At 44.3% G+C, this 22,805-nt stretch overlaps 1 protein-coding gene across 6 annotated transcripts in view; it reads left to right on the forward strand.

Annotated features, from left to right (window-relative positions):
* Positions 1-22,805, forward strand: part of LOC142588526 (protein phosphatase 1 regulatory subunit 21-like) — a 260,138-nt gene that overhangs the window by 190,098 nt on the left and 47,235 nt on the right. For all 6 annotated transcript variants that reach the window (XM_075700363.1, XM_075700361.1, XM_075700359.1 and 3 more), the window contains one exon: positions 14,700-14,798. In XM_075700363.1, the coding sequence (XP_075556478.1) occupies positions 14,700-14,798 (99 nt within the window). The remainder of the gene's footprint in view (positions 1-14,699; positions 14,799-22,805) is intronic.

Genomic DNA, 22,805 nt, shown 5'->3' on the forward strand with positions numbered 1-22,805 from the left:
ATAGCTCAAAGGCCATCGAGATTTAGATAGAGTTGTAGGGTGTTCCGTTGACTCGATAGACTATTGACTCGGCGGCCTTCGAAACCGCCCGTGTAGCAGCTCGAACTTGACCTTTGAGTCAACTGACTATTGTTTGGAAGGCCTTCCAAACGCCTGTGTGACACGGGTATAACACTAGAAAGGCCGTTTTCGATAGTCTCAAGGTCGGGAAAAGCAGAAAGCTCGAGTTTAGCGTGACAATAGTCAATAACGGCGTTATTATTTGCAAGGAAGTCCCAGCCTAATGTAATGTCATGGGAACACGAGGGCAGCACGACGAATTCAACGATATAGAGTAGACCTTGAATGCAGACGTGAGCAGTACACGCAGTGAGAGGCGTTATATTTTGAGCGTCCGCGGTTCAAAGGGAGAAGTCGGAGAGAGGCGTCAAAACCTTTCGTAGTGTGCGGCAGAGTTCGGCGGAAATTACGGATACGGCAGCTCCTGTATCTACAAGTGCTAGGACGGCGATTCCTTCAACAGAGACTTCAATTACGTTAGCTGGAGAGGGACGAGGACTTGGGCATTGCGACGTGGATGCAGTTCATGCCTCGGGAACTGCGGCCATCAGTTTTCCTGCTCGGTGGACACGAAACGGCGCCGCATCGGAGAAAGCGAGCGACGACGGGGAGATGGCGAGCGGCGAGTAAAGCCGGTTGGGCAGTCAGGGGAAAAAGAAGAGGTAGGAGGGTTGGAAGGCAAAGAGGAAAACAGAGCGGGGAAAGGTGGCACACGCCGGATGTTCTGAAGAGGAAGCATGCATCGACGACAATGGCGCACCACTTGGCCAGTACCACCGCGAGCAAAACATATTGGGCGGTCATTGCACGCATGCACCCGCCATCTCCTGTCAGAGTACAAGCACCGATATCCCTAATAACTGTAATGGCAGGCCTTCAGATCTTTTTTGGGCATGCCTGTGGCGATTTGAGCCCTTAAGGGAAGTAAAAAAAACATGCATTCATTTTCTTGGATTGCGCTATCTTATCTTTTGGACGTTTTCGCGGCGCCTAGGGAGTCCGAAAAATTGGGCATTGACTATACAACTGATAAAGAGGATATTTCAGATGGTCCATCAGGCGAATGTGCAGTGGAAGTAGAACGAGAACAGAAAGGACCGTCACTTTGAAAAATGAACGGGAAAGGAAATAGGGCCACCACTTCTTTCACGGAGCTTGAGCTCAAAAAACGGTGTTGGCTGAGGCCGATATGCAATTGTCCCTCATCCAAACCAAAATAAACTCTTTAAAGCAGTAAAACGCAACATTGAGGCATTGTGCACATGCTGAGAGTATGTCGGGACAGTTGAGGTTGTCTTTTTAGCTCTAAGAGGGAATCTCACTAGTGACACAGTTCAGGCCTCTAACCAAATAGCTTGCTATCAGTTGATAGAAATAGTTCATATTCGAAAATATTTGCTTCTGTATGCTTTATTTTTATTTGAATATGTCTGTCTCTATAAGACTTTCTAAAATATCTAATTTTCTGTGCCTTTTACTAATGCCTTCCTTCCGTTTTCTTCTTGAATAAAATAAACGCTGCTCCTCACTATTCAAATGGGATTAAGTCGGTTTCTTTTTTTTTTTTAACATGCTTACTAGAGAGTGGCAGCATTGGGCGACATAGTGTCAGCCATCTTTACATAAAACAGAGTTCTGTGTCACGCAGGGAATTTTGCAAAGGCACTCGGGGAAAGCCTGAAAAAAACTCGGGGAACTTGGAAATGTCAGCTTGGTAGACACCTTTGACTGTAAAAATGAATGATGACGTGAAATTTATGCTCTTGATCATTTTTAAGTGTTCTTTTGTTATCCACGGCTTTCTTGCTTTTTTCAGGGATTTTAATTGTTTCATAGCAAAATGTTTTTCATGTATTCTTTAGGAATTTAATTCATTGTATGCCTCATTTACATCAGGTATTTATGAGGCAAAAGACCAGTCTTGCTCCATTATTTCACCCTTAAAGCTGACCAGCTCGCTCTCCATAATATTGTCACAGCACTGCATGACTGAGGCAGAGAAAGAAGTAGCGTGCACATGCTTTATCTCAGCGGTACTCTGCGCTGGCTGAACCTTTCCTGTAGCTTCTCCTGGACCTCGTTTCACCCTGTAAATAAACATCTTTCATAACATCTTTGGGGGAGGTGCTGGGTAAATCCTGGACGATCCCAGATGACCCAGCCCTACCAACTGTCCGACGGAGTAGACGCTTGGCTAGTTTATGATTACAAGCAGCAGACATGGCCGATTCTGGAGAAGGCAATGACGACCCCACCTGCAGCGAACCAGACAGCAATCACGCAAGGCAGGCTGGCTACTGGACACTGCTGTGAGAGCCACCCACCTTTTCGGGGAAGGCGAAAGAAGACGTCGACGACTGGCTGAAACACTACAACAGAGTGAGTCGCCACAACCACTGGAGCACTACGAAGCAGCTCGATAACGTGGGTTTGTTTTCTCGCTGGAACTGCTCTCTTCTGGTTTGAAAACCACGAGAACGTTCTGACAAGCTGGGATAATTTTCTAGAATTCACCAAGAGCTTAAGGGATCTGATCTCTAAGAAAAAGAAGGCTGAGCAGACACTTTCCCGATGAGCTCAATTAGCTGGTGAAACTTGTAAAACGTACATAGAGGCTGTTTTGAAATGATGCGGAATCATCAGCGCCACCATGACAGATGAAGACAAATTAGGACATCTGCTTAAAGGAATCGCTGAAGATGTTGATAATTTTCTTATAACGAAGGAAGATCATAGTGCTCCATCTGATTTGAAGAAACACTGCCGGGCATTTGAACCGCTGAAGATGAGAAGGATTGGACCAAAGTTCGTACGCTTGGACAGTGTCACCACTATTGCAAGTGTGTCCGTCCCAGCCCATGACGACATATCCTTGGTGATTCGGCAAGTGGTTAAAGAAGAACTTGAACGCCTTAAAGTTGTTGATGATGCTCATGTGTGCCATCAGTGTGCATTTGACTATCGCTTTCATGTGCCACCAGTCACCTGGGCACGTCAGAGTTACGGATAGCCTCGCAGGACCTATGCTGATCGTCCGAAGAGCGGCAAGATGCACCACAACAATTTGTTTCGCCGGCTCCTCCCTCCTACAACCAGCCTGAGAGTTCATTTCTACCCATGACTCCCATGTCACTGGTGTCACCTGTGACAAGCTACGACTCTCCCATTTGCTACAGCTGCGGTATGCCTGGACACATTTCTAGCTATTGCCACCGCCGCCAGCAGCGTGCACCATGGTTTAACCCTTTGAGTGTCAATGATGTAAATGTACGGCGCCATGAACAAATCCAAAATGGTCGATGCCCTATATTTACGGTGCCGTCTCTACGTTTAAAAAGCACGCCAATTTCCACATTTTTTCTTTCTCGTGTGCGGCTACTTTGTGGGAATACAGGGAATTTTTTTCTCGTGCCTCCCTCTCTCGGTTTTCGTTGCATGGTTTGTTTTAGAGCTAGTGTGTTTGTTCTGGCGCATCTATAGGCGGCGTGCACGCCGATGGCCGCGCCACTGGTGGCGGCCTTGCGCGGAACGCACGGGAGAGGAGCGAGCCGCGCGCCGTAGCACGCCGTAGTTTGCTGCGTCGCTGATAGTGCTTCTCCGTCTTATTTGTGTTTTGAGAGCAAAATAGGCAACACCCTTCGCATGTGTGGGATGGCCAAAGCTTCCAAAGAATGTCGAAGAAGAATTGTTGCAGGGTGGGGGGCTCAAATACCGGCGAAAACGTGCCGGCGATAGGATTCTAATTATTCCCCACAAAGCCTCATCAGCAGGAGCAACGGTGGCAATGGATCGTCACTTCGGTGCGAAATTTCTTGTTCTCATCCTTTCCTTCGTCGCTTCGGTTTCCTTTATTAATATTTTTTTACTCGATTGTAGTTAGACGCGTAAGCGACGAAGTCCTTCTGCAGTGCAGCATGTGGTTTAAAGGCATTTTGCTAAAGTTCGGAATGCCGTTTGCCGCTTATATTGTTTTCCGCTTCTTTACCGCGTTGGGCTAGCTAGGCGGCAGCACGACTGCATGAGCGCATTGTGTTGTATGTTAAAGCTACAGAAGTTTGCAAGAACTAAAATTGTTAGTTTTATGTGGCCCGGTAAATCCTCGAACCAGCTGTCGCGGACTTCATGTTTTTACATCTATTTTATGCGTGGCTTTGCACATGTTTAACTGTTGCTAGTTGCTTCATGCATAACTCTTGATTCTTTTGAGCTGCGAGGTTTTCACCCTGCCTCGTTTGTAAAGGGTATAAATACGCTGTGTCTTATCGGAATGACACCAAGCAAGTGCTTCTTTAACAGCTTTATTCATTTCGCCCGAGGGCATCTTAGATATCGTGGTTTTTTGGGAAATGTGTTTAGAAAATAGGTAGCTCAGGGCGAGAATTGCTAATAGTTGCTGCATATGGTATTTTGGTCCATTTTTCGCTGATCCATTTTTCGCTGAATAGTTCGCGTCACGTTTGGTAAGTCATCACACCTTGATGCTGTCAGAGCAGACTTAACACGCCGAGTGATTTGTTTGTTTCACAACGTAGTCGCTTCTTGCAAGTGAATTTTGTACTCAACTGAATTATTTCTTGTTATGCTTACGCCGCATAGGACTAAACCCGGCCTTGCCGCCAGCGCTGGATCTAATTTGACTGGCGCTGCTCTGCCTTTAAATATATCATGTGGCACCTCTCTCTAGTAACATTTAAAAAAAGCACTGCAACGTTAGACTATAACTTTGTACGTTTCCAAGCAGCTTCCTTAGGGAATTTAAAATTGCAAAAACTGCAGCGCGAACGGCAGTTCATCGACGGAACAGCGTTAACACGCACTTTTATTATCCCGTGGGTTTGGTGGCTTCGTTGACTACAGTGTACGCGTTTCTATCAATAAATTCGCAATTATTCTTCTTCAGGCGACTTTCACTACACTTATTCGGCGGCGTCACATGTATTCATCGGCAGAAAAATCACAACGGCATATGCAGACATCGCACCGTGCGGATTTGTTATCTAAGTCTGCACTAACGACGGGTGCTTATTATTGAAGTACAGAAGCAGCATTACAGCAAGGGTAGAATTAAAGAAAAAACACGGTCGAGACATCGCATTAGTCAACAAAATTTGTCGGCTAGTTTACATGAGCTCCACTTCATGTAAATGGTCTTCATGGCGTTTGTCTGCGGGACGCACCTGGCGCGTATGTGGACCATGTTGCCCCAAACACCGGTAACATCTTGTTCATACCCGCTCCCACAGAGGTCTGCGTCTTCCCTACAGCTGTCACCGCAGAAGAAGCAGTCTGGCGCCCGAACAAAGGACAAATCGCAGCCGCGAACTTCAGTCACCCTTGCTGCAAAGCGTTGTCGTCTGCTACTGCTCCCGCGCGTATTGTTGGAAGCGCCCGCTAGGTGGCTATCAGTGGCGCGAGGCCTATATACTACCGCTCACGCTTTAGTGAGCGTGCGTGTAGGCGGCGGTTAGTTTGAGTTTTGTTCCACGGGCGGTTTTGGCTTCTTGCACTCGATCTCGTTACTAATCGCTCAAAGGGTGACTGCCTGTTACTCGTTCATTGCTCACAGGGGTGCGCATACAAAGGATGCCACCGTGCATGCATTTCCTTTTTTTTTTTTTTTTTGGAGACTCGCAATAACTAATCACCTCTGGTGGGCGATAAGATGAAGGTTAGCAGAAGTTTGTCACATGTTTTGCTTTTTTGGCGGGTACATAACTACAGTTTTTTTTAGTGTGCTCACCTACACAGTTCGATTACGCTATGGACATAAATATTAGTGTAAGAGGAGGAACATTTCAGACTTGCGAAATATTCTTGTGTACGCATTTTCTAAGCCTTGAACTATGCCTGTAACAATGCATCAAATTTTTAATTCTTTATAAGTTCTTTATAAGTTTATTTTCTTTTTTATTGTTGTTGTTCATGAATAAACAGCACATATATACCAACACAAAATATTTTTTCTCACTTTACGGTCACCCTAGAAAAATTACGGTAAAATTTTTCGGAACAGGTCCCTCTGAAGAATTTAAATCTGCAATAAAAAAAATAGACCCTGGGCAGCCGCATTTGGTGAAAAAAATGGACCCTGGAAGGGTTAATGCCTATACACGCTGTGTGCCCGCTGACAAGCGCATTCACGATAGTGACTGACCATCATTCACTTGGTTGGCTCGTTGGCCTGCGTGACCCATCTGGACGGTTGGCCCGCTGGGCTTTGCACCTTCAAGAGTACAGCTTTTCTGTCAACTAACAAGAGCAGACGATGTCACACAGATGCAGATTTCCTATCCTGTCTCCCTTCGCCGCTCACTAGAACTGACGATGATGACTTCGATGACTACCTAGTTTCCATCTCTTCCGACTTTCCAGACCTGAGTACCTTAAAGAGTGAGCAACATTGCGACCCTACCTTGAAATCTCTATGGACAGCTGCATGTGAGCCAGAAGGAACAATACCGTTTACTTTTCGTAATGGTTTGCTGTACAGAAAAAATTACTCGGCTGATTGTCCTCCATTGCTTCTAGTTGTGCCCGAAAACCTGCACCCTGCTGTCTTTCATTCTATGCATCACAATATCATGTCCAGGCACCTTGGCTTCACATGCATACTACACCGACTTTGCCAGAGATTTTTCTGGTCCAAGCTCTGGAAAACAACGAAACAGTATGTCGCCAGCTGTACTGTTTGCCAGAGCCACAAGCAAATGACAAAGGCTCCAGCAGGCTATTTGCAGCCAGTTAGGCCACCGACATTACCCTTTGAAAAAGTCGGCAGCAACTTGTTCGGCCCACTTCCAAGGACGTTAGCTGGCTACCACTGGATTATAACATGCGTCGATTACTTTACTCACTACACGGAAACAGCGGCACTTCCATCTACTACTGCAGCAGATGTCTCTTCATTTTTGTTGCATCCAGGGTGTCTACCAACCGGGAAAACCGGGAATTCTCGGGAATTTTGAAGTCTGGAAATACTCAGGGAATTTGTGCTTCTATCAGAGAAAATTAGCTGTAATTTCACTGAAAAGGAACGAAAGTTGCAGTAATGCTGGCTCACGTAACAGAGAGGGATCTTAACGAATCGTCTTTTGACGCCGTGTCGTCGGCTGGAGTTTGCAGTCAATGGCAGACTTTCCGCACGCCTGAAGGCTCTGCGGCACTATCATGTACCCCATAGAATCAATGTCTAAGAACATCTGAAATTTCAAACACAAGATCCCTTCGCCGTCCGATTTTCCGGAGCTTTTGCCGTGACCGCAGCAGTGGCACTAACTCTGTCTTTGTGGTCCTCGCGATTGGCTTCGAAGCTCGGAAAGTACGGCACGTTGCATAATGGGGGGCGGCCGGTTCCCAAAAGTCAGCTTTGCCTCAATACAAAAATGTTACGTGGTGAAGCATAACAAGCGTGGGATGGGGCAATTGTCACGGGACACAGTATCTATTCCTTAATTATACATGGTGTCCATCCACCATCTCCTGTCACAGTACGGGCACCGATGTGCCTAATAAGCATGAGGGTAGGCCTTTTCGGATGTGCCTGTGGCAATTTGAGCCTTTAATGTGGCAGTAAAAGACATGCACTCATTTTTATGGACTGCCCGATCTTACAGACGTTTTCGTGGCCCTTAATGAGTCCGAAAAATCGGACTTTGACTGTACAACTGACGAAGAGGATGCTTCGAATGGTCCGTGGGACGAAAGCACGGTAGAAGGACGAGAACAGAAAGAAGTTGCACATTGAGGAATGAACAGGAAAGGAAGCCTGCTGCCGCTTTTCTCAAGGAGCTTGAGCTCAAAAAACAAAGTGTTGGCTTACTCTGGAATGCAGGTGTTCCTCATCCAAACCGAAATAAACTCACTAAAGCAGTGAAATGCAACACTGAGGTGTTGTGCACGGGCTGAGAGTATGTCAGGAGAGTTGAGGTTGACACACCAGCTGTTGAGAATCTCATTTGTGACATAGTTCGGGCCTCACACCAATGAGCTTGCTATAAATTGATAAAAGTAGCTCATATCACCTTCAGTCACGGCGTGCACATTTGTAGACGCGACCTATTTTTGCCATTTCTGTGCAGTGGTAGCAAGGGATAGAGCATGAACATTAAGCTTACGGCAAATTGAATGTTCTGTTAATCTAAATTACTTCCATTTTACTTCTGAGTGATATGTATCATTAGAGAGTATCGCTTTGGCGAAGGCACTACTATGTTTTACATGACACTTCATGTGGGGCATGTTGGTAGCAACCTTGAAATATATAAAAATTTTTCTTTCTTGAAATGCTTGAGACTAATGATTAACTTGTGCATGTAATTTGAGTGGGGGATTTAATCCTTTTTATGAAGAAGCGTAGCATGACTGACTTCACAACATTCAAATATTTAATTACTCTGTAACTATAGTGACTCATCATAAAATGCTCAGAGTCGTTCTGTCACCTTGTTTTGCTTTCAGTAGAGTCTCAAGCACCACCTATGTTTCACACACATATGTATCGACAGTCGATCATAATTCGTGACTGAAGTGGGTATTCAAAAACGTTTGTTTATGTATGCATCTCATTTTTATTCATATTTGAGAATGTTCCATTCGATTTGCAATGAGTTTTACCATTTCTTTCAAAGTTATCTTATTCACTGTGCATTTTGCTAACCCCTCTCTACAGATCTTTTCTTATATAAAATAAATGATAGTCCTTACTATTCAAACTGGATTAAGTCATTTCTTAGCGTGCTTACTAGAGAGTGACAGCATCGGGTGACATAGTGTCAGCCTGTCTTGACGTAAACCAAAGTTCTGTGTCACTCAGGGAATTTTACAAAAGCACTCAGGGAAGAACCTGGAACACTCAGGGAATTTGGAAATGGCAACTTGGTAGACACCCTGTGCATCACGTCATGCTGCTCCACAGATTGTTATCAGCGATTGTGGATGGCAATTCACCGCATACGCCGTTGAAGAACTTTTACGGCTTTGTGGTTCTGCATATAGTCATTCCACTCCTTACCATCCACAAACCAGTGGCCTCATGGAGTGGACAAACCAAACCCTTACCAACATGTTATCTATGTATGTCGCTGCTGGCCACAAAAATTGGGATGCTGTCTTACCTTTTGTAACATATGTGTACAATAGTGCCAAGCATGAAGTCACTTGATTTGTGCAATTTTCTTTTGCTGTTAGCACACACTCCCCAGAGCTTTCTGGACACTATTCTACCTTTATCGGGTCAAGAAGGTCCTTCAATTGCCCAAACTCTGGGTCATGCTGAAGAAGCATGTTGACTGGCACATCTTAGGTCGTTGTCCTCGCAAGGCAACAGCAAGATTCGCTACGATGTGTGGCATATCCCTGTCAGCTTTACTCCCAATGACTATGTTTAGTTGTGGACACCTGTTCACAAAACGAGATTGTACTGGAAGTTTCTCGCCACTTACACGGAACCATTCGTTATAGTCAGTCGCTTAAGTGATGTGAACTATGTCATTGCCAAAGTGACCGCAAGTAACCGGCGTTCACGTGTGACACAAGTTGTTCACGGGGCCAGACTCAAGCAGTACCATCACAAGGCCCTTTAACTCACTCAGCGAGCTTCGTCTGCCTCCGGGGAAAGTGCTGCAGCTCTGCGCGACTGAGGCAGAGAAAGAAGTAGAGCGCACGCGCATTATCTCGGCGGTACTCTGCACCGGTTGGCCCTTGCCTGTGGCTCCCTCCTGGACTTTGTTTCACCCAGTAAATAAACATCTTTCGTAACAATATACTGAACAGTGAAAGTTTCTATCTCATCATCTTTTATGCCTTTTTCATTTTTTACACACTGTACAAACAGGACAGTGTTCGCTAAGGTCTGAAACAGTAGTATCAGCGGTGTAAATATCAGATTTCCACGTTTTTTACTAGAAGGTAGAGGCATGACAATGTGGGACATGTAATATAAGTTGGCGCAGTAATTAAATTTTTCAAACCAGACGCCGACAATGTATCAAATTGCTTGAAGGCGTTGTTGTCTTCTAGAATAGTGATATTGAAAGCGCCACCGTCAGTCAGGTGAAAGTTATTCTTGCAGGTACAGTCCAAGAAACATTAGTAAAATTCTATGAAGTGCCTCCAGTCTCCACCTGGTAGGCAGTAGACCACAACAAATACTTCATTGTTACTTAGTACTGTTAGCAGTTCACAGTCTTCTGTTGACATGCGGTACTCGTGTACTAAAACACATTTCTTTTATTTAGTCACAAAGTGCAACACCTCCTCCATGTTTTTCTGGTCAATTGAGAAAGAAACTTTCATATCTATGTAGTTCCAACTTGCTGCTACCAGTTGCATATTAGGTTTCAGATAACATAACATCCAATATAAATAGAAATTGTTCTAAATAAATTGAGCTATCATCCTCTTTATTCACTGCAGGGTGGGTGTTAATATGTAAAACTGGTTGGCAAGATGAGTAACTAGATTTAATAGCGGAAGGTGATGCTAACTTTAGGTATATGCAACTGTTATTCATTGCGAAGAATATGCTGAAAGGTTCAGCTCATGCTGTCACCTGCACCTGCGCGGTTGCAATTGCTGGCCTAAAAAATGCATTGTCAATGTCATGCTTGCTCGGAATGTACATGGCAGGCGTATCGTCAGTTTGCTTTGCATAAATTTTTCTGTTAAATGACCAGACAGACATCCATTTGTATTCCTATTTCTTCTTGACGGCAGAAGCTAGAAGTTTCTTGAGGCTGGGCAAAGATGCTTGGTCACATAGATAGTGTTTTCAGTGGCCAGTCCAACATCTTTATTTGTGATTCGAGCTCTTTTTGCCTTTAGAATGCTGTCTCACATTGCACATGACTTAAACTGGATGATGATGTTACTTTTGCTGGTATCTCAACTTAACACTCGATGACAGGCCTCGATATCGCCTTTAGTTATTGCCTCACTTATGGCACTGCCAATCTTGGACACAATTTTTCTAACAGATTCATCATCTTGTTTTAGTACTCCTGTATTTCTGGGTTTGCCTTCTGCGAGTAATATCCTGCAAGAACAAGCAGTGTTTTGAGATCCCGGCTTTTGCTTTCAAGACACTTGCATTCAGCACAAAACTTTGCATTCTCACTTTCAAGATTCCTGCTCCTGCAACCACATTGTCCATTTTTTCTTTGTACTCCTTGATTGAAGTGAAAGGAAACTCAAGACTGCATCATATTCCTCTCTTCATGTCTTAGGTTGCAGATTTCAATCTACAAATCCCCTTCAAGGGAACCACAGAAATTTTTCTTGTTTCATCTCATAGCTTAAGTAGTTCTGCCTTCATTTCCTCCTTGAGTCTGGTAATATCGTTTGTCATTTCCCAGTAGAGACGGACAAACACAAGTCAACTCTGAATTCACTATTTGGCAGTAGCAACGAAGCTTTGAGGTTCAACAGGGAAATAAATAGGCACTATAATGGAAACACTAACTTGGAATAAGAATAATGAAAAGTTAAAGGGCCCCTGAAATGGTTTGGACAAATTTTTCAGATGCCTAGGGTACAGCTAAAGTCAATCATTCACACCACAATTTGTGTGAAGCATCCCGCAATAAGAGAGCTACGGACAATTACAAGTTACCCTCCTCCATACCCATGCATTTTCTCCTCAACTCATTTGCCGAGTGATCTGGACTAAGCTCCGCCTTCACTGGCTCTGCGTCATGATGGCACGTCATGTCGTCGACTTCTGGTTCTCTAGGAGCGAGCGTGTGAAGCCTCTCCAAACTCTTCGCCAGCTGCGTGGCAGTCGACCCCAAGCGAAAGCTATCGAAGCAGCGTGCATTGCGAGCATTCTGTCGCAGCACTGAATGTGTCTGGTATTCCGGTAACCACAGGCGGGCGGGGCCTTTCGACGGATGGGTGGAGGCATAAACTGAAGCCGATGAAGCAACTTTAGCGTAGACGTACGTGAGGGGCCTGATCGGTCTGCATCATCCATTCACCTGTTCGCGCAGAGCTTAAAGGGACACTAAAGTGAAACAATAATCAGTTTAGACTAATGAAGCATTGTTTAAGAACCCTGCAGGCAGTCATTTAAAAAAAAAATAGTTTGATTATTAGATGAGAAAATGAAGGTCCAAGTATCAGTATTAGAATTTCGCGCCGAAACCCCAGCGCCGGTACGTCAGCGTGACGTCAGGGATTTCAAAGTATGTATTTGCAGTTGGGCCGTGTTGGCTGAATAAAGGTTCCCGAAACTTGCCATGTTTAATATTTATTACGTTTAGAACACAATGTAGTCAATCTGTACCACTATATATAATTAGTAGGCCCTAGAAGATGCCATCAAAATCCAAGACATCCCAGCCCCCAGGTGCAAGAACTTAAGTAGGTGTCGCCACCCGTGTTTCGTTCTTGCGCTTTTTCTGGCTTACCAAACGTCTTATCGTTGTAAGAGTGGTGCTTTTGGTGTTGTATAACGGTAATTTACTGATGCAGAAGAAATCATTTTTCACTTTAGTGTCCCTTTAACCAGCCAAACAAAGAGCTAATATTGCTCTAACCAAGTCTAAAACATTTCAAACATTTACAAACATAACATTTTAACGATTTTACTCCTGCAAAAGGTTTACCCCAGCAGCAAAGAATACATTTCATTACTGCTACTGTGTGTGGTTGAGCTCTGTGCCACCAGATGGCTGCACCGTGCAGGCCATTCATATTTGCACTTGTGCTCATCCCGTGAAATGACACGGTCAAACGGCCAGGCCCTGCCCCCTTAAGCTTGCATTTACCCTAATACCGGACTCGCGAAATGCTATTGTGGTAGTAATCCTCCGGTGTAAAGGGACGGCCGCAAACGCGCAAATTCTGGCACCGATCGGATAGCGACAGTCAGATGCGCTGCAGCCACTTCGCTCATCTGCTGCTTTGCAGAGGGGCACGATGTCGCAGCTTGACATATTGCCAGTCGCTACGCTTGCAGCCCACAACGCAACAAAGTCGATTCATGGTGCTCACGAAAAGGCAGACCGACACTGATCGCGAAGCTCTTGTCAAGACGGAGCATGTTGTAACACAAGCAGACGACGCTTGCTGTGTGCCGGAAGTGCTTAAGTGTAGTGAGAAATTGTTCTTGTGCATTCTCTTCCTGTTACTTTCTTTTTATAGAAACAAATTAGCTAACATTCCAACTATTACGAACATCATTTGTTCACCATAAAGGTGGAAAAATTATCGATGATATGCCCCGGGCAGCCAATCGGATAGCTCGCCCACATGACATCAATTGGGTGATTTATGTCGTATAGGTAGGGGCGGCTGAAAATTCCGCCGAGCAGTGTGCTGCGATCGGCAGTGATGTATATTTTTAAAAGCTTATAATAAATTACACGCTTTACGCAGAGCACTTAGATGTGTCAATTAATGATCAGAAAGACCTACTCTAACGACTCAGTACATTTGTAAGATATCGTCAAAATTGTTTCAGGGTCAATTTAAGCCCATGCACACAGCTCTCACTGCTACTGCCAAATGGAAGCTGCAACGGCCACGGAGCTTCTTTTGTAGTGCACGACATGACGTTGAGCCTTGCAACAGGGCGCAGCCGACACTGACGCCTGCTGGTGCCAGACCCTGGATTTATTTCGAGAAGCAGTGGGGGTGCTTGGTGCAGCTGCTTGAAATGCCCTGTGATAAGAAGGCCGAAAAGTTGAGCCCGTGCATACAGATCTCACTACTAAGTGTCAAAAGATCTAGCGTAATCGTTCGTGCCTGCATGCCTTCCAGCAAGTACTACACAATTCGCACTGCGTATACAATCAGATTATGCAAGGTTCAGTGACAACAGACAACAGACAGAAGAACTATTGTTGACATTCGAGAAACTTCCGATACATGTAAACTCATGTAGACTCATGTAAGGGCCACACTTTTTTTTCATAATTTCGATCGGGTACGGACTTTACACGGGACCGAATCTTTTGGCCAAATTGTGCACACCCCAGATCACCGGTGGATGTGCCATTGCATCAGAGGTTAATGCGCAGCTCTCACCATTTAGCAGCGTGTCCTGCACCGAGTGATTACATTTAACATTTGTTAGCCGGTGAAAGGCGGTCACCAGAGAATGAAAAACAAGTACATATGTCAACACAGCTGTAGTGCTAAGCAGCCGACTATGTACACATGTACTAAAATTCACCGGGAACCACCCATAGGCAGAGCAACTTCAGAAAGAGAGCCAGTGGTCATGTGTTTAGACAAATTTAGTTTGCACAAAAGTTAAAAATTCATTGTGCATCTTCCTGCTTTGCTGCAATTTATGCATAAGTGCTTTAAGCCAGAACTGCATGGCACATTGTTTGTTAGTGAAAATATGTCGCTCTGCAAATGCTTGTACCACCCCTTCAAAATAAAAGAAATATGCTTATAACAATCACTGCTGTTAGTCTTCTTTTGAGTATTACATATTTCATTGAGATTAGTTCTGTAGCCACCTAATGAGAACATTGTTACATTTTGCAAATATTTTAATTGCAATGCTGTAAGACAAAGCATCTTCTTAATGGCTGCCTGACTGATATGTGACATCTGACCTCCTGGTGTGCAGGTTTTGTGTATTGCAAGTAATGCTTTTGTTCTAATGGTGCTGGTGCTTTTCCATGCAGTGCCAGGCACTTCAGAAGAGGCTCCACCTGGCAGAGCAGCACAAGGTGGAGCTTGAGAACCAGCTTCAGGACACGCAGCTCACGCTACAGCAGCTCAGGGTAAGCCTGTTTTTCATGCATTAGTGGAAGGCATTCATACTGTCTCTTTAAGCCACAAAATCGGAAAAGCTGTTCATGTAACTGGTGTCAGTATCATCCAAGAGAGTGTATTTGTCTTCTTTGACCCCTGCGGCAATGCTCCACACTAATGAACAATATGAAGCAGCACAAGCTTGATGTGGGCGAGTTGGTTTTGCATACTTAATGAAAAGAGCGCTACGAAGACGCGAACTAAAAGAACAGGTCCGTTGTACATGTTGTTCTTTTAGTCCGCGTCTTCGTAGCGCCCTTTTCATTAAGTAATGAACAATAACCACAAATTTATTTGTTTGTTTGTTGTTTGCTCAAGTTACGCTTAAAGGCTCTCTAGTTAAGGGTATCACACAGAAGACACAACTATAAATAAAGCTAACAGTACTGCAGATTATCTCATTTAACACACAGGTTGAGAATAGTGTCACGTTTTAGTGAGGGGGAGGAACCAGACTGTGGCACAACTGTGAGTGATGCAAACTAACTTTATTGGACAAACTTGTGCCCCGAAAAGCAACACTCAATCACAATGCAGCGAAAGCAGTGGGCACAGTTGTCTATCGAAGACATCTGGTCTACAGGTCAAGAGCGCTGGCTATCATAACAGGTTCTAGCATAATTTCTGGTACTCACGTGCATTCTGGAATACCGTGTAGACTCATGTAAGGGCCACACTTATTTTTTCATAATTTCGATCGGGTGCGGACTTTACACGGGACCGAATTTTTTGGCCAAATTGTGCACACCCCAGATCACCGGTGGATGTGCCATTGCATCAGAGGTTAATGCGCAGCTCTCACCATTTAGCAGCGGCATGCGGAAGTATGCAGCACATGAAAATTCGCCGATGCGAGCACGTCGCATGCTATCTAATTAGACAAGTTTACCTTGCTACGGAACTGCCAACAACTTTCGAGACAGTTCCCATGCATGAAGAAGCATGGTGTACTGAGCAATAAGGTTGTAACATTTGTGAACCAGTGAAAAATTCAAGTTTATTTATTTATTTACCAGGCAATACGCTGGAAGGTCTGTTGGGATAAAAGCCGTGAGAATGGATTGAGAGTGCCCTGGTAACCGTTACATGGCAGCAGCTGTACAAAGTGCATAGGTTGAGATTATAGATACGTCATTACAAAAGTAAAAAAAAAAAACAAGCATATTACAATATGTAACACAACATATTCATAAATCACACAAATGCACTTAAAATTACAATGCATAAAGAAGTGCATATACAAATCACAACACATTGTATTACAACACAATGCATTTGCAAAATGCACTTACAACACAATGCATTTGGCAATGCATTGTCAAGAACATGCTTGCTCACCCTGTCTTAGAAGCACTGACATATTGTTTAGGCATAGAAATCAAACCGCGAGAGAAATTGTGGAAGCTCACTGGATTGCAAAACTAAAGGAAAAATGCATCAGTCACCCTTCTGTTTCATTGTGAGATAAAGAGAATTTGCTCCTGTCGTCACATCTTTCACACATTTTCATCTGAAGTGCTTGTTTTATGTGCTTTGCAGTTTTTATGTTCACCGGGTAGTGCTGATCCGAGGCAGTTTATCACTAGTGTTGTTATATGTGCTATTGGCGTGTTCTCTTGATTGGATCGCACAGATCTGTGGGTACTTAAGCAGGTGGTTCTTCAAAAATAAAACCAATTGTTAAAAAGCGCTCGTGCTTGTGTTGCTGCTTTTCTTTGTCCTTGTTTGTTTTGTGCACAAAAAGTATTTCTAAAAATGAATCTGTTCGAACTAGACCAACTCGCAGTTATGCTACATTGTACAGCATACTTATCAGTCACACAAATACACTGAAGATGTTGCAAACAAAATTAAGGAATAATTTGTGAACAGTATAGTCGATATGACTTATAGATACTTAATGCTTTTCTAGGACACAATGGAAGAACAGTAAGACCGTAACTGTTTTTTACTCCAACTGGTTGCATTTTCATATGTTTAGTGTTGTTGTAATGTTGTACAGTAAAACCTCGTTATAACGAATTGGGATATGACGAAGTAATGGATATAACGAAGCAATCGTGATTCCCCTTGAGATTCCAATAGATGCCCATGTGTTGAAAACCTTGTTTTAACGATGTGAAAATTTCCTTGCTATGGGTATAATGAGCCTTTTTAGAGCGCAGCTTTTTGGCGCCCGTTCCTGCGTTTCACGGCGCTGTCGTGCCTCGCCATGACCAGCTTCGTAGCCGGGGCCAACACGCTGGTCTAGCTGCGCGAGCTCCTGGTGCCATCTCTTGCGCACGGCGCGAGCCTTGCTTTCTACCCTCCTCCTCCAATGCCACCCTTGTGCGGCGGCAATCAGAGCGCTAGCTCGGTGGTGGCTGATCTCGATGATGTGCTGCTGCCCAAGCCAAGACACATAGCCGTCGCCATTCACCACTGCGTGTACCCCTTCCCCCCCCCTCCTCTCCTCCGTGGTGGCGACCGTGCGAGAGCGCGCGTTGTTCCCTGGTTGGCGAAGCGCCAGCTTAGTATCAGCAGATCACAGTTTGCGCTTCCCAAGCTGAAACCCAAAGCCACCTTCAGTTGACTCACTGGCAGCGTCAGTGATGTCAGTCAGTAACTGACATCTCTTTGCCATGCAACGTTCCTATGCGCCTCGCGCTGCCTCTCGCAGCCTCCCGATAAGCGAGGCAGTTGCGCCAAGCTACGCTCCGTTCATGGCAGCTGGTACAAAATGTTCTGCACCAGACGGATTGTCCAAGGCTCACGGATGGTTTTTATTATAATATAATCTGTCTGCCTATATAAGTAGTTTATTCTCAGCCAGTTCTTTCTGAGCCATGAGCGAGGCAATCGGTGGAAGTTCTTCATCTGCCGCTGTTGCTGAACTAGCTGCCTGAGCAGAGGCCCAGCACTGTCATTGCCAGAATCCGGAATTGTGCTACGCCGAACCAGGCATTGGTGCAGCACGTCTATTTCTCTGACTGCAAAGCTTCCTTCATAACAATCAAGAACTGGGAATGGAGTGTTTCTTGAAAAAGGAATATGTATGAAGAATAAGAAGTTGTCTGTAACTGTACATACATGTCTTGCACGAATTCTTTGCCTCAATATATCGAAAAGCCGAAACAGCTCAAGAACTGCGCTCAAATTTGGCATTAGGAAGTAACGTAATTGTCAGCAATTTCTTTTTTCCACAAGAGCATTTACTGACCATTTTAGTACCTGTCAGGTCAACATCTTATAGCGCATGACATGCACTTCTCTCATGTGCGTCTTCTGGCCTCCCCTTTCCCGTGGAACTGGTGGGCCTGCCCGCTCGTCTGCTGCATGTGTGGGGTGGCGCTGACTGCAGTTTTGTTGTTACTTGTCTGCATGTGCGTCAAGGATATCGGTGTTTCTATCGGTTCGTACGAGTTCTCGCCGCCAGAAAGGAGATGGACGACGACAACAATGGCAAACGGAAGCACAAAACGATCGAGCAGAAGGTGACTATGCTGAAAGCCGTCGAGTCCGGCGTGAAGAAGAAAAATGTGGCCGAGGATTTCGACATAACATTGAGCGCTGTCGACGATGTTGAGCAGCAAAGATGCTGTCAGTGGTGCTGTCGCATGTGGCGTAAAAGGCGACAGAAAGAAACTGCGAGGCCCCGCTTTCGAAGCTATAGAGAAGGCAGTCTTCAAGTGGTTTTTGGACGCAAGAGCAAGCGGCATTCCTGTGAGCGAGGCACTGTTGCAGCGCAAAGCGAGGGACTTCACGTGCATCATGGAGCACGACGATGTTGTGGCGAGTGTCGGCTAGCTGCAATGTTTCAAGGAGCGCCACAACATCGTCGGCAGGGCTGTCAGCAGGGAAGTGCAGTCTGTCCATCGCAAAGCTGCAGTGGCATGGGTGAAGGCAAACGTTGAACAGCTGCTAGAAAAATACAGTGCCAAGGATTTGTTCAATGCGGGCGAGACCACCCTTCTCTAGCAGATGCTGCTGCAAGAACCTTGGCTCTCAAAGGTGAACGTTGCCAGGGCAGTGAGCAGAGCAAGGTCCGTGTAACCGTGTTGCTTTGTGCCAACATTGATAGGTTGGGAAAGGTGCCCGCCCTCGTGGTCAGCAAAAGTGCATCACCACGATGCTTTAAAGGCGAATGAAAGCTCCAAGTGAGTTATGTGTAGGCGTAGATGACGAGATAAATTTTCTCACTATCGCTGCGGGAGTGGGACGAGCGGCTGGGCAAGCTGAACTGGAAGATATGCCTCATACTGGACAAATGCGCGGCCCACCAGACTGCCACTGTGCTCGAAAACATTGAGCTATGCTTTTTAACTACACTGCAGTTGTGCAACCCCTCTACCAAGGAGTTATCATGAACTTTAAGTCGGGCTCCGCAAGCGTGTGATCGACCGGGTTCTGCTCAATATGAGCATGAAGCGCGAGTCCACAATCGACTTGTAGATGGCGATCGAGGTGCTACAGGCTGCTTGGATGGCTGTACCGGCAAGCACGATCGCCAGTTGCTTCTGGCGTGCCTCATTTGGTGTCGGCAGTGGTGCTTACAGCAAAAATATTAGTGCTGCCACCAATGAAGGTGCTGTGGGCGACCAAGCCCTAGCGTCGTGGGACGCTCCCCTTGACACCGGCGTTGTGCCCGACTGTGCCACCTTCTGCACGTACGTCAATGCTGATGCTGATGGGGTGACGACGGAAGTGCTAACGGAGGCGGAAATTGTGCGTGCGGTGATGGGGTGCCTAATGACGACAGTGGTGCATGTGTCGACAACAGCTCGGAGCCTGATATTGGCGAACCCAATGTACCAATGCCCGCACAAGCGCTGGATGCGGCAGACCTGCTGTGCCACTTCTTTGGCACTCACGATGACAGCGAGGACGGGCTCGAAATAGTGGTTGCAGCTGAAAAAGCCATCATTCGCCTGTACAAGTCGCAGTAAAAATAAATCAAGGACTTTTTTATGTGATGTGAGCCGCCACCTGGTGTGCTGCTGTTCGATCAGTGATGAGCTGTTTGGCGTGAATAAAGTATCAGTTCCTTGCCGTTCTTCTTTTCTTTTTCGCTTGTTTTTTTTTTTTCCTTGCGACAGCCGTTTTCTTTTTTGCATGGTCGGCCACTGTGAGATTTGGTGATGAGTACATCCTCTCTTGCTTGCTAATTGCGGATAGAAATGGGTAGTGGCTATAACGAACTAATGGTTATAACAAAGTAATTACAGCCCCCTTGAACTTTGTTATAACAAGGTTTTACTGTATGCCAAAGCTTGATACCTATAAGTTGTATGAAACCGAGGTACAGACCATATATGGGTGTTTCTTGTAGGTACTATAATGGACAGGACGGTCTAGGCATGTTGAGGCTGTGTAATGAAGTTTAAGAGTTCTGTGTTAGAAAAGTACTGTGTGTTCAACAAACAGTATGAGTAAATGTTGTCAACCCATATTATACTGAACCCTTGAAATGTTTTGGGTGTGGTTCCCAGACGTTCAATATTTCCCATGTATCAGATTATCTTTTTTTGCAGAACAAGAATTTTATGTTTGTTTTTGGTATTGTGCCCCATATCAACATACAATAATTTAAATGTGAGTTAAACAATGCATGATATGTTTAAAAGGAAGCTTTAGCTCAGGCCCAACTCCGATGTGGCCTATTCAAATGCACATAAAATGCAGAAATGCTTTTTTGAGATAACCACTGGGCCGATTTTAATGAAATTTGTTCTATTTGAGAGAGAAAGTTAAATTCTAGGGACTGTTGGTAGCGGAATTTCGATTTAGGGCTTCAATTTTGCTAACATGAATTTTTTAAATTTTGGAAGTTAAAAGAAAAAGAAGCACCAAGTTAACAAATTAATAACTCTGCATCTAGAGCATATACCGCGATTCTGGAAATGGCAACTATTAGATCATTTAAAGCAGACAAATTAGATATGCCAATTTATATTTTATGTGAATTCGTTACGTTGTGTACAATGGTTCTGAAAAAGTTGTATTTCCATATTACTAAATTTTTTGAGTTTCATGTGTGACATATAAATTTTGTCTGCTTTAGATGTACTATTAGATGCAATTCACATAATTCTAATATCATTTTTCATAGGTGAGTTATGCAGTTGTAAACATTATAGTTTCATTTTCTGAAAATTTGTAATTTTCGCTAATTTTTAATAAAAATTTATGATCTAGATCAAAAATTCGAAACCAACAGTCACTAGATTTTAAGTTTTTCTTTTGAATGCAACAAGCCTTGTCAAATTTGGTGCAGTGGCTGCCAAGAAAAACTAATTCTCGTTTTACATGTATTTAGGTAGGAGCACTCAAGCTAAAGCTTCCTTTTAAGGTTTGGCCCTGAGTAGCAGCAGATTATGGCAGCATGACACGACTCCTGTTTTAGATGAGATTTTTCTGGAGCACCTGCACTTAACTTTGATGAAATGTAAACCACAAGTATTTTATGCATATCAACAATGTCTATTGAGTGCTTGTTGGTTCATACTTGAAGGAAGGGTAAAACTGCACGAAAAAACCAAGGACAGACTGTGAACGGAACATTTGGCAGTCTGCGCTCGTGGTCTGTTGTGTGGTCCTTCCACGTGTCTTTGTTTTTCTTGTGCAGTTTTAAATTTCTTCCAAATATCTATTCACTGTGAATCAAGGAGTAAAGGCTGGTGAATAATGAATTGTCACTGTTTTATTTTTAGCACACTATATAACAGCTTCAGTTTTATTTGGATTGATCTTAAGCCAATTCATTTTTACTACAAGGAAAGGTCCAAAAACATGTCATCTTTGGATATTAAATGATGCAGGTTAATATCGGTGATAAGTATAGTTGAATAATCTGTTATGTTACGTATTTAGCTGTTGTGCCTATGTTTACAATATCATTGATATAAACATTGAACATTAAAGGACCTAGAATACTCCCTTGCGGTACACCGCAGGTGAGAGGCAAGAACGACGAGCTACATTTGTAGATGTGTATATCTATTTTGAAGGTAAGGTTGAAGCAGAGATACGCAAATACCACGAATGCCATATGATTCTTTGTGCAAGAGAATACTATTCTCAAGGGGATTGAAGGCCTTGCTGAAATCTAAAAAAGTACTGAGTATGAATTAGTTTTCTTCAATGTGGTGAACTATAGCTCCTTTCAACGTCAGCAATGCAGTTTCAGCAAGCATACTGCTTCTAAAGCCAAATTGTGCATCTGTTAGAACTCTAAATTTATTGAAAAACTGCATTATTCAAACAAAGATAATTTTTTCTAGGCATTTAGAGAAGACAGGAAGGACAGAAATACTAGGTCTGTAATTACTGTACTTTCTATGTCACGATCTCCTCCTTTTAACATGACTGACACTTGCTCTTTTCATAACTTCTGGAAAAACTTCAGATTCAATAATTAGGTTAAAGATATGCGCACCTACCGTGGTTGCTCAGTAGCTATGGTGTTGGGCTGCTGAACATGAGGTTGCGGAATCGAATCCTGGCCACGGTGGACGCATTTCAATGGGGGCGAAATGTGAAAACAGCCGTATACTTAGATTTAGGTGCACGTTAAAGAACCCCAGGTGGTCAAAATTTCCGGAGTCCTCCACTACGGCGTGCCTCATAATCAAAGTGGTTTTGGCACGTAAAACCCCATAATTTTGACAGACAGGGAGGGGATGGCCCTGGCCTTGTGCACAGCATTCCTTGATTCTCAATTCGACACGCTAACACACCTTCCTCGTTGCCACACCCACCCGCCTTACACCCTCTCCCCTTTAGAAGAACCCCACCTATATATTTCAATAGAATAAGCACCAAAATTGACGGCACACAAGAAGAAATACAGACAGGACAAGGCGCTACTTGCAACTGTTTATTGAAATGACAAGTGGCTGATTATATAGCCATGAGGAGAGGAAAACGAAAAAAGAGGGACACTGAATATGTGAATGCACACGTGCGAGAACACTGAAGATATAGGGAATCACGCTTAA

Source organism: Dermacentor variabilis, chromosome 7, assembly GCF_050947875.1.
Source record: "Dermacentor variabilis isolate Ectoservices chromosome 7, ASM5094787v1, whole genome shotgun sequence".
Taxonomy (NCBI): Eukaryota; Metazoa; Arthropoda; class Arachnida; order Ixodida; family Ixodidae; genus Dermacentor; species Dermacentor variabilis.